The 12,839-nt window shown below is 43.2% G+C and overlaps 1 protein-coding gene across 1 annotated transcript; it reads right to left on the bottom strand.

Annotated features, from left to right (window-relative positions):
• Nucleotides 1-1,842: 1,842 nt before the first annotated feature.
• On the bottom strand, nucleotides 1,843-3,836 carry LOC133219773 (cytochrome c). Its single transcript, XM_061367291.1, has 3 exons — nucleotides 3,688-3,836; nucleotides 2,411-2,587; nucleotides 1,843-2,250 (listed from the first exon to the last, which is right to left on the bottom strand). The coding sequence occupies exons 2-3, from the start codon at nucleotides 2,577-2,579 to the stop codon at nucleotides 2,105-2,107; spliced, it is 315 nt and encodes a 104-aa protein (XP_061223275.1). The 5' UTR covers nucleotides 2,580-2,587; nucleotides 3,688-3,836; the 3' UTR covers nucleotides 1,843-2,104.
• Nucleotides 3,837-12,839: the final 9,003 nt, after the last annotated feature.

Raw genomic sequence — 12,839 nt, 5'->3', positions numbered from 1 at the left:
GGTCTCTGAGGTAGACAGAGCAAGCCAAGCTGAACTGTGTCCTCTGCTTACTTTGGGCAAAGGGCCACTCTGCTTTCTCCTACGTTTTTCTGCTGATGGATAACTTCCTGTTTGCAAATTGTTGCCTGTACAAAATTAAATGCCACCTTACTGCAAAATCCTCTTCTCTACAGCCTGTTTCTTCTCCAGCTCAACTAGGCAAGAGCAGCTTGGATATTACACAGTCCTTTTTCAACTCATAAAGGTGCTGGCAGAGCAGAAAGCATCACAACTCTCTCCATGCAATCCACCCAATCGTTTCAGAGGACTGCAGAGCCAGGCAAGGTTACATTCGGAGGACTGCTCCACCAGGAACTTGGCACAGTGAAAACTAAGTTCTGCAAAGCCATAAAGGTGTTATGGCACTTCTGAAAACTGGAACAGTAGTATCCTACTACAGTTTGAAGTTTATCTCTTAACAAGCTTTAGCAGAGCTGCTGGTTAATACTAAGTCTGCAAGAACTCTGCTTGTGTATTAGGTAGAAAATCACAACACACACGGTTAGCAATCATTGAAACTTGTTTCATTGCTCACTGAAACATTAATTCTTTTCACTCGTTAATTCTGCATAACAGCCCTTTGAACCTCAGCTATTAATCACAACATTCTAAATTGTTATGACTCAAACTCAGGCAATCATACAGCACAGCTACAGCTTTCAGGCTACTTTTGAGTTTTCTGCCCTGTCGCACTCAGGAAACACAGCAAAAGTGCTGTTAAAGAGAAAACCAGTGAAAGAGCTCAGCTTTGCTCATTCTAGTGCAAAATACTTTCTCGCTTTGCCATGTGTGTTAAGTACTCACACCAACTCCATACTTCTCTTCATGCTGAGCTTCTGCTTGTCTCGTTTCCTAGTGATGGAAAGCTAGATGCCCAAACTTCTGTCTACATTCCCCATTTTTCACTGAATTTCAGACACATACAGCAAACAACTTTTATTTTTTTAATTTTACAGTACTGATTGCTCTGAGTTATGTCTTACTGTCGGTACACAGTAAATACATTCATCTGAACAATTCACTTGGTATGAAAAAAAATGCAGTTAAAACATTAAAAATACCACTTTACACTGTGCAAAACAGAACCTTCAGAAGTAATGACATTGGCTACAGCCAGGCATGGATAAAGACTTTACCTTCAGTATACCAGCACATTTTTCTGGCACCCCTTCATGTGAAATTGCCTGTAACAATAGACTTTAAGTGAGCATTTATGCTGGTTTAAGAAGATTTAATTACACTCAGCTTGGTCTTTAGCACTAACGATGCTTTCTTGTTCTACTCATTCCGCTAAGAATGGCTGTTTTGGAAGATTTACTGAACAAAGGGGCTTCAGTCACATTTCAAAACTGTAGCTGTTTCTGAAGGGGAGATGTACTCTACTGGTGCATGCAGCTGTCAGCCTGGATAAATTAGGTAACATGCTTCCCCTAGATAAAAGAAAAGTGGCTGGGCACAATTGCCATTTCACAAATAGTACTTAAGTCAGATGAAATGCATTCTTAGTGCAAGCTTTAGACAGATTAATATATACCACAACACTTAGCACTGATTAAGTTTAGAAAAATATTATCTTGGGGTGATTTATTTGTTGGGGTTTTTTAAAGTTTTTGTTGCTTTGTTCAGTTTGGGGTTTGGTTTTTTTGTAATCTTTAAAGTAATGTAACAGAAGATGTATGGTGGAAGATGCCAAAAACCACCCTGAAGTAGCTGGGCTTGTCAAAGCTATTATGCTGTTGACAAGTGTTCATTTGATTATTTATATACTTTTTTAAAACAATGAAGAGGCAGGAAATGTTTATTTATATACATTTTTTTAATTCTATGATCAAGAATGCCTGAACATTATCGTCATTTAAATCAACCCAATTACATAGTTTCCATTAAGTTAATGGCTGCCAAGAGTGTACTTCAGTGACCCACCATAAGCATGTCATCTGATGGGCGAGACAGATTTTAAGGTTAGACACAGTATATGTAAAAATAGAAAGTTTAAAAACCAAACTCATCACAGACACTTCCATAACCATCTCCCTTGTGAAATAAATAAGGCAGCAGATAACTTTTACTTTGTGGCACTTTTGAGGTATGCTATTAAGTCTGCTCTCTCAGACTTCTTCTTAATACCAGCAAAAATCATTTTTGTTCCTGGGATGTACTTCTTTGGATTTTCCAAATACTCCATCAGAGTATCCTCACCCCAGGTGATACCTAGAGAGAATTAAAAAAGGATAATTAATGACTTTAAAATCACAAACATTTATGTTCTTGTACTCCATGTTATTTCACTTTTCGTCAGGCTTCAGAAAGTATCACCAAGAATTGAGCATTTTTGTCCCCAGTGATTCAGAAGAGCAGCTCTTAAGTTTACCTTTATTTTTGTTAGCATCCGTGTAAGAGAAGCCCTCAGCTTGCCCAGTCTTGCGTCCAAATATGCCATTCAGGTTGGGTCCAGTCTTATGCTTGCCTCCCTTTTCAACTGTATGGCACTGGGAACATTTCTGGACAAAGATCTTCTTGCCCTTCTCAATATCTCCCATTTTCAGCACTAAACCAAGAATACACACGGAGGTCAGTGTTGCAATTTCAAGGTCACCTATTCAACAGGAACTTTAAAAGCATCCTAATAGTCTATAAAATGGTATGTATGGCCCTCCAGCCTAGTAATTCTCCAGCACACTTTCTATCCACAAGCTTTAGCTCCTGGGTGTGAAGATTAGCACTGATTCATTAGACTATGTAAAAAGCACCAAGGCGATAAACATGCTTTAAGAGCAGGAAAAGCTTCCCCCCCGCCAATGTAACTGCCCCACGGCACTTAAACAGCAAGGAGATAATTGCTGAAGTGTACGTTAAACACGACTTCCACATATAGCCTGTGTATCTGTAACAGGGAAGTTTCCCAGTCACAACCAACCTTGGATAAAGGGTCAAGGCCGTTCACGCGTTTCTCCTGCTGAAAAAACGCACCGGGACCCCTGCTCGGAAGGGGCCGGGGGCAAGCACAACGCCGCCCGGCTCCCCCCGCCTCGGGCCCGCATGCCCCCGAACACCCGCCACCGGCGCCGTTATCTGCACGTGGTGCGGCGACAGCTCCCAAGGGCACCCGCACCTCTCGGCCTGACTCAACCCCGCGGAACCTGACCTTGAAGCGGGAAGTCAGCTCCCGGCCCCGGGGCACCCTCCAAGCGAGCGGCGGGCCCCTGGCACGGCACCCGGGCGGCGGCTGCCGCCTCTCCCAAGGGCGCGCTGGGCGGGCCCCTCCGCGTCACCCCCAGCCGGCAGAGCCCAGGCAGGCCGGGTTCCCACCGCGCTCCTCCGGCGCCCCGGCCGCAGGCTCCCGCGGCGCGGCCATTGGGCCTCGCGGTGACCTTCCGCCGCGCGCCGCGCCCCGGACGCCTCCTTAGGCCGCGGCCCCAGGCTCCCTCGCCTCGGCCCACGCAGGCGGGAATCGACCTCTGAGGACAGAGGAAAGCACCGCCCGCCCCGTCCCGTCCCTCAGCCCTCTCGCCCGGCTGCCCCACCGCCCCGCTCCCACATAACGGTTCCGTTGAGGCCTCGCGCCAGGTATAAGCCCGCATCCGGACCCAGACCATCGAGTCGAGCCCGGGGCCGACCCGGGCCTGTCCCGCCAGCTACTACCCGCACCTGCCTGACCGGCCGCCTCTCTGACGCTGCGCTCACGGCGGTGACCGCAACCTGGGTAACTCCGGTACCGTCCGGCGTCTGAGCCCAAGGACACGCCGTACTCCCCCTATGTAACCCGGTGTTGCCGCAACCAAGCTAAGCCGGCACTCCGCCCACCCCTCCCGGCGTGACAACCAATCGAGTGCCGGCCTGTGGGCCTCTGATTGGTTACAGCACCCGTCCACTAAATGACGTCACGGCGCTGCTCGCTAGCGGGGTAGGTTGCGACCGGCGAACTCCCTACGGCATGACGTCAGACGTAAAGCTGGTACGCAGAAAGACGATGGGGCGGGCGGGAGCGGGCGGGCTCTGGACGCATGCGCAGAGCGGTAGGCGAAGCAAAGGTCGCGCGGGGCCGCGGAAGGACTGCGGCTGCAGAGCGCGGTTCGCATGGCCGCATGGCGGCGCTGTGGGCGGGGCCTGGGCCGTGACGTAATCGGGAGGCGTGGCGCCGTTCCCCCCTGTTGAGTGTGGCAGCTGCGGAGGGGAGGGAGGGGGTCCGCTTGAGGGGTGCCGAGGAGAGCTCTGCCCCGCCCGGTAGCAGGGCCTCGTGTGGTGACACATACCCAGTGGGGAAGAGAAGTGAGCTGTTTGCCTCAGCTGCGGGCAGTAGCACTGCGAGCATCTCCCACGCTCCGGCACTTAAAATACTTCAGTTCCCTGTGTGCGCCTGTGCTGTACTAGAGCGGGTTTAAGTGGCTTCCTGTAGCTGCCTCACCTCAGGTGCCAACGTGAAGGAAGGGGGAATGAGGAGAGGGTGAAACCCCATCAGAGGGTGGCACAATTCTGCAGGCAATTCATAGAGATGTCCATTAAATTGTTACTTCTAGTTTGTGTTTTTTCCAGTGCACACAGTGTCCTGACCATGACATAAACGTTTGTGAAACATTTCACCAGGTATATATAAAATGCTAATCCACTCCTCAACTTTCACATGTCTGTAATCTTCTTAACAGTGCACTTACCACAATAAAACCAATTTCTTATGATACACACCTAACTGCCTGTACTTCATGGGGAGTGAGTGAGTGTGCAATGGAAGCGCTTTAAGTGGGCATCTGATGGCTCCAGCTGTTGCTCAACTCAGATCTCAAATCCTTTCAGACTCCTGGAATCACGAGGTTGAATGGACAGATACCAGTTTAAAAACTAAAGGCATTCACTGTTTCTTTTGTTCCCCGTTTGGCCTTCATGGTGCACTTCACTCACGTTTTCAGACTTTCTACCATGATTGTAAGGACTGTAATTTTATTTAGTAAGGCTTCCATGTCTTGTATGATTCTAGGAGTCAGATGTATGTAACTAATACCAAGACCTGTGATAAGACCCCGGTCTCTTATCCTTAAGAGGAAGGAGCTGAAAGTGCCTTTTAAGCTGCTTTAAGAAATTATAGCAGTGTAAATTCTTAAGCTTCTTTAAGCATTTGCTGTGGACTGATGGGCACTGACAGCCGTTCAAATGTTTTCCCTTTCTTCACAGAAGACAGACTTCAAGCTTCTGTAGCTCTCTTGATTTCTGCTGGGTTTTGCCTTCCAAGTAGATAGGCTTCATACTGAGCATTGCATGCTGAGCTTCATGGTTAACCTTTCTGATGCACGTGGAGGGACACTGTAGCTATGTTACATTAATTTTTCTCCAGGAAGCTGTTGTTGAAAACTGCGTCTGAATTCCAGACAGCGGAATGGCTTTCAGCACTGAAGATCAGTGTACTAACAATCAGCCTGTAAAGCAAACTGTTTGCTTTTCCACGCCTGACCATGCAGATGTCTGCTGTGTGAGTGAGCGCCAGCAGGCATGGTGGAATACCCTTCCATGGAGGTGTGAATGATACAAATGTATTTGTGGGTTTGCAGACTGTATTGTTAGTGGAAGCAGAGGTTCTGCTTGATCTGAAAATACACTAGTTTAGAAGATGTGTTTTCACCACTAAGAAGTATCTTGAGTGGAGAGGACTTGACTTCTTGTTTTAGCCTGTTTGGGCTTTACTAAGTGTGAATCTGGAGCAAGACAGCGCTAAGAACTGGTCTATAAATAGAAGGTGCAAGAAAGAGGGTGTTGTTCAAGACGCTCTGTATTCGACTTCTTGAAACATTCTGTGGTTGTTAGGACAGACAAATAGTGAAATTTTACCTTTCTTTGCTACATATAAACATCTGTAGTGTATATATGTGTGAATCCTGTATGTGTTGTATGACTTCCCCTGTGGCACACAGTATGTTGTGGGACTTCCAGAGGCAATGCTAAATTCAAAGTCAGGGCTTTTCTGGCTTTGTGGATTTGAATCGCTGGAACAAACTAAAATGACCCAGGGCTCATTTTCAACGCTCTGTGATTTTCCTACATGTATTAACATTCATTAGACTTGGTGTGGTTTGCCTAGAAGGTTCATATTTTAGTCCTTCAGTTATTCACTGTGGTTACACCTGAAAAGCTTTTGTCTTTTTACTACCTCAGACCATTACACGCTGGAACAGTAGTTATTTTGCAGTCAGAATTACTGCTATGTAATTTATTTTTGCTTCATGTCCTGAAGGAAGGAAAAATAAATGTGCAAAGTCCAACATGAAAGGAAACATGGCAAAAGAGCGGGCAATTTCTCTTTAAAAGGTACACTGCAGATACAAGAAGATGGCCTTGTTAAGGGCCTAGACTGTAACTCAGGAGCACGTGTTTTGGGTTTATTTCCTCTGTTATGTGGTAAATTTCTTGTTTGGTCTTTGACAAATACCTCAGAACCTATTTCTTGTGTCGAAATCATCAGGGATTAGGTGCTTGAGTGCCTTGGCCTCTTTTCATCCTCTTACTCTAGGGAAGTGAGCCAAAGCTTGAGCTGTTACTAGTTATCAGCTAACTGTGCTGGTGTTGATAAGTCCCTGATTTGTGCTGCAGTCACAGCAGTGTGAGCTGGTTTTAAGAAAAAGCTTGAGTTATGATCTGAGTCATAAATCTTACCTCATCACAAGATAGTACTAATTTGCACCATTGTAGTTTCTGAATTATACTGAGGCTGTCCAGAAGACCTGCACTTCTTTTTTCTTTTATGCCTATGAAATTGTTCGAGAGAAACGTGTATTTCACCATAACTTTTCAAAGCCTGGTTTATCAACATGAAAGAGTGATTCTAGGCTGGTGGTGAAAAGTTCTTGATGCTAGCACCCTTCAAAAATACTCTGTAGTGGCAAACGTATGCTTTGAGGGTTACTTTTCAACACAATAACAGTGCAAGTCTGTTCATTTGGAATGTACAGATGGCTTTATGTTATTCATGTCTTTTAACAGGGCATTTGGATGGAAGACAGGAACCTGCTCATCCAAATGGGAACACAGATGGAAACATTATAAACTGAAGAGTGAATAAAAATGCCTGATGAATGGTGTGCCTCTAATCTCTTCTGTTTGCTGTGTTTTATACAGTCTAAGACAGAAAGGTTAAATGTGCTACTGCTTGAAACAGCTGGAAAGGCAGAGTCTCTGAGGTGCTGCAGTACCACTGTGTATTAGGCTCCTTCTTAAGAGAAAGCTAAATTTATGCACAGCATCTACTTTTTGTGTAACTCTTTCATCAAGCAAGTCTTGGTTTTATTTTAAGCTCTGTTAGTAGTAATATCCTGTGGCAACATATTTATGCTTTGTGCAGTTGTCTCTGACAACATCATGACTTAAGTTTTTTAATATGTGGATTGCATTCAATGCATATTTGTTGTTATTGAAAATATGAAAGCTATTCTCAAATTAAAAAGAACTGCTGCAGCATCATCACATGCGTGTTCTATGAAGATTAAATATTTGGGAGTGGGATATAGAAGTATTTTCTGCACCCCAGAGTGCAGAGTGGCCATTGAAGGATTTGATCTTAGCAGATGAAGGCAGAGCTGTGGTTTTGGAGAGGGTTTTGTAGGGCTGTGGATGCAACTACTTGACACTAGGGGAAAGTGACAGGATATCCTACTGTAAGAGGTTTCAGGTGAAGAGAGAGGCTGAGGATTGCATGGCCAGGATATTTCTGTAGACTCCAGTTATGCCCAGGGTGAGGCAATGCTGCTCACCATTGCAATAAGCACCAAAAAACTGACAGGGAGCACAGGCAGAGAGACACCAGCCAATCCAGCCAGAGCTAGCAGCTGGGAGGTTGCCAGAATACTTCATGGCTGAATCACTCACACAACCTTTATAATGCCATGACTTACTGATAAATTTACTAATGAATTTACCAGGTGTAAAAATGCAAAGTACTTTGTCCTTTATTTGACACTGTGGATTTATGACACAGGTATGTAGATTGATTTGGCAGCCATTTCTTTTATGGTGAGGTGTGTCCAAGACTGGTGTAGGAAAAGGTCTCTGCCATTCCCAGCATCTGGCTGGTGGGGAGCTGGATAGATAAGACAATCCAGGGTTCAGAGTCACTCTTTGTCAACTTAGACCTCCAGCTCAGCATATTGACTCAGTGCCTGTCTTTTCTGTGTTGAGATGCTGGAATACCCTGCTCAATCATTTGTTCTAGGAGCTGCTTGTGGTCTGTCAGATGTCTAGTTACCTGTAGACTCACAGAAGAGTATAATGAGGCCTTGGACATCACTATAAGATAGAAGTGTGGGGAACAACTTCTTTGATCATGGTTTGAGGCAAGTAACACAACAGGGGCATCTTCTTGAATGAGTATAGAGGAGTAGCAAGTACAAAACATAAATGCATGACGTCAGGTAATTTGCAGAGAAGTGGGGAATAGCAAAAAAGGACTTGCAAGTATCAAGAGTTTTCCTAGGATAGGACTGCCTCAACTTCTATTTTACTGTCAGAAAACTCATTCTGAATCCTTATAAGCCAGTGCCTGTAGTGAAAGTAGGCTAAAAAGACAGGTGATTCAAGATAATAATTTAAAAGAAGACCATTTCTGGACTCAAGGCCAAAGTTAATCAAATTAACTCACAAGGACTTTCACATCTGAAAGATTCAGGACCTAGCAATTTGCCAGAAGTTCAGCTTTTCTTAAAAACATAGTTTTGTTGCTTTTGGAAAAGAACTTTAAGGGCTCAAGACTTGAACAACAAATTAAAGGGTATCTGTTTATTAAATCTGTTGTGTTTTTAACTTGAAATCTAGTCTCTTTGCTATTTTTACTGGAAAGCTTAACATAGCAGAGGTATAATAAATGTCCTTGGGCATTGTCTGAATATGATTCCATCTGACAAGAAAACACGCTATGAGACCAGTAATTTCTACTGGCCTCAATTTCTATTTTTAGGAGGCACGGAATCATAGAATCACAGAATGTTTTGGGTTGGAAAGGACCTTAAAGCTCATCCAGTTCCAACCCCCTGTCATGGGCAGGGGCACCTTCCACTATAGCAGGTTGCTCCAAGCCCCATCCAACCTGGACTTGAACACTGCCAGGGATGGAGCATTCACAACTTCACTGGGCAACTTGTGCCAGTGTCTCACCACCTCATAGTAAAGAATTTCTTCCTAATATCTAATCTAAATCTCCCTCTTTAAATTTAAAACCATTCCCAAACATACCACATTTTCAAATTAAAAAAAAACATATTTTTCTTTCTAATGAATCAAACAGAAGAATTTCAGCTATATCCTGTTTGGAGGGGATGACAGTTACCTACTGTGGTAATACCTTTGCTTTGTGTATCTGTGGGAGTGAAAGAATACTGTCCTCTCAATTACATGATCAGTTGGGACATTAGCTTCCGAATAATCCAAACCCTAGAGGAGGAAGTACTTCTGCAGCCACTTTAATGAATATATTGTCAAATTAGTCTCCAAACGTCAACTTAGAATTGAGAAAAGCTCCAAATTAAGACTGCTTTTGTAAAGAGATTTGTATGGCTGGGCTTCCTTATGTAATGATGGTATGCTAATCTAATGTAATCTTCTAACACCTCCACAGTTAAACTGTAGGCCAGACTGGAGAACCTTTCATGAAACAAGAGCACTTGCATGGCCTCACTATTCAGATGAGAGTCTTAAAAAATGAAAGCTTTGCTTACCTGAGGATTTTCAAAGTAGAAACTGTTTATAATGTAAGTAGAAATAACGCCATAGACTGGCAAATTTAGCTCTGTTCTTCCATCTAAAACTTGTATGCTATGGCAGGCTTAATGCTTCTAAGTATATACCCAGTTCTCTGCAGAGCTGTGAGGGTTCTGTGCATAGCAGCAGGAGGAGCAGTTGAATATGAAGCCTTACTAAGCCATAAGAACATGTTCATGATTCATAGATGCATAGGTTGCCTTCACTGAGAGGAAATCACTGCTGCAAGTGATAGCACCCATGGGATGTTTCTGGCAGTGAAGAGGTGGGATTCTTCCCTGCAGAGATCATATACTATTTTTGCTGCCTGTTGTGTCAAGTTTTCGAGACTTTTTGTAATTGCAGGGCTGGTAGTTTTAGAGTCGGGCTTTAACATCACAGCTTCACTGTCTGCCTGTTTTTACATATGACTTTAGGAAGGTGTCAGGTGTTATATAAGAGCAGATGAGGCATTTAGCGCTGTTTGTGACAATGATCAATGCTGGATGCTTTGCAGACACTAGAAACTACCAAGGATGAGCTTATTATTGTACAGCATGAAGTCTGAGAGCACTGAGAACACTTATTCCAAACTACTAGCAGATGCTTTTCTTATGCTGCTGGGATGTGCTCTAAGTCTTTTATAAAAATACTAAGATCTTTGCCTTCATCATATTCCAAGCAGAAAACTAAACAGGTAAATTGAAGCATACTTTCTAAGTTTCTTCTTTTGTCTGATCAATTCAACCAAACAAAAAGTCCCAAAGCTTTTTGCATTCAGGAGCTCACAGATACATGATACAAATGACTGATGAAACTCTATTGTAAATGTACTCATTGCTAAGTTATAGCTTATAGGTTTTTTGGGTTTTGTTTTGTTTGTGTGTTTGCTTGTGGTGTTTGTTTGTTTGTGTGGTGGGTTTTTGTTTGGTTTGGTTTTGGGTTTTGTTTTTTCCCCAAAATTAAGTTCAGATTTCGCAAGTCTTTCTTGGGCATAACTAACCCCACATTTTTAATATTTTTTTCTCTTTTCCAGACTTTTTTTTTGCCTTTTTTGCTACTTCTGAAATGTGCTGAACAAAACTAAATGCAAGATACACAGGGATTATGAAATAACATAATATTCTGTCTTCTCTGCAGCTTAACATCAGTCTCTTCTAAATAGTACTAGAGGCAGAGCAAAAGGCAGGATTCTGCACTTACTTTGAAATCATTCCTCCAGTAGGTAACAACTAATTGAAAACCCGTTTGTGGCTGAGTTGTCTTCAACAGTCTTTGAAACATGTTTCTTCATACTTCACTTTTAAATTTCATCTGTTGTTATTCTGCTTTGTTACTTTTGTACTAATTCCTTTACCTAGTCTCCTGTACTCTTTTTGTGTACTAATAAATTCATTAATTGTCTCTGTTTTAAGAACCAAAAGTCTGATTGTTTCTGCGGTGTGTAAGGGTGGGATAAAAAGTGAGTATCCTCCCAGTTTCTATGGAAAGTAAGCTCACTGACTCCTTTCACATTGTTTTCTTTAGGTCCACATTATTTCCTTATATCCTTATATATTCAGAGTACAGAGGGTATCCTTTGTACTCTGAATACTTGCACAGAAAATAGTGCATTTCTGGGGCACTGTGTCCTGACTGGCCTCCTGAGGATCTCACACATGAATAAAGTAATCAGGAATTTGTTTTTCTGACATGATTCTTTCCTAGTATCTCTTCCTGTAAAGTGGATAAGACTGGCTGGAAGCGTGGTTCTCTTCAAGCCGTATACTCAGTGTATGATCCTGGCAGTCTCCTGTATTCTGGTGATTTGCTTGAAGGGAGAGAGCAATATGCCTGATCTCTTAATGGGATGGTTTAGGAGGCTGCAATGAAAAAACTCTCATTGAAAAATATAATGGTATTTTGCTCCCTCTTCAGGTCCTCTGTGAGTTAACTGAATAATCCCCTATTTAATTAAGCAGTTAAAAACCCCAACACAATGAATGCTGATGTGCTATTTCTGCTTCTCTAATCCCCACTTTGCTGCAGGTCCTTAAGACATTCATTGAACCTATATTAGCAATGTTCCTGAATTCTGGGTAGCTGCAATGTTTATTTGCCAGCACATAGAAAATAGCAGTTTAAACTGATTCTTTGCATTATTTCTGCAAAGCCAGTTGCTAATCTGCGAGATACCTTTTCATTAAATCTTCCTTTGCTACTTCTTTGTTTTCAAAAGGCTTTACAAAAATGATACAAGATGTTTAAATATATTTTATTTGGGTATGTTTCTGTTTGGTTGGTTGTTGTTCACACTTTAGGGCATCCTAAACAGCTCAGTAGGCACAACACAGCAGCACTCTTCTGTCCCTCTCTCTTGCTCTTAACTATTTTTATAACCACCAAGTTAATGCCTGCTCTTAATCAGCTACTATATTGACTACTTGTACTAGGACTAACTCCTAATAACAGATACATGTTTTCTGCAGTTTACCTGATTCATTCTAAAGCTCCTTCAAAGCCCTGCAGGGATTGCTAAATCCCGTTCTGTCTCTACCAGTCTTCATTGTAGTTTAGGTAGTCTCTATGGCCTTTACAGTTCTCTTAAACATTCTTGTCTTAGATGGTGAGGAAAAAAAGAAAGAGGAGTCTGAAATAGAAGCTACAATAGGTCTGACGTAGGAATGTAGGCTTGGACAGGCCACGGTCAACCTTAATGCATGGAAGGTTTGGGAGTGTGCTATGTCCCTGTGTGTACAGGGTACTGCTAACAATATTGGCCTTCAATTCCCTGCAGAGTAGTAGAGGATCCTTTTGACCTGGAAGCTTGGTGCTTGTGAGGGCCTGCAAAGGGCCTTGTCAGGGCAGTAACTATGATCCCCCACTGCTGTTGTCAACCGTGTTATAACTCCTTTCATAAACTGCATTCTGAAGCAGCCTTTTTCCTGATTCTTCATCTATAGAAGAGCTATTCCCCAACCTCCCTGCTGTGACCATTAAAAATCATCTTGTGATTCCCAGCCCAAGTTTATTCCCAGTCAGACTGTAATGCTCATACAGTGGCCTGCCCTTGGCTCACATCCCGTTTCTGGCCTGTGCTTTCTGTCACT

The sequence above is a fragment of the Neopsephotus bourkii genome, unplaced genomic scaffold (genome assembly GCF_033783945.1).
Source record: "Neopsephotus bourkii isolate Nb327-2 ecotype Australia unplaced genomic scaffold, CSIRO-AGI_Nbou_v1 NB_1375, whole genome shotgun sequence".
NCBI lineage: Eukaryota > Metazoa > Chordata > Aves > Psittaciformes > Psittacidae > Neopsephotus > Neopsephotus bourkii.
Note: the sequence above shows the minus strand (reverse complement) of the source record. Positions and strands in the feature narration are given on the sequence as shown.

Bases quoted from the DNA above. Each gene is read 5' to 3' on its own strand.
- LOC133219773 (XM_061367291.1), bottom strand. From the start codon at position 2,579: ATGGGAGATATTGAGAAGGGCAAGAAGATCTTTGTCCAGAAATGTTCC. The intron at 2,251-2,410 runs GTAAACTTAAGA...AATTCTCTCTAG, and splicing joins GGATGCTAACAAAAATAAAG to GTATCACCTGGGGTGAGGAT.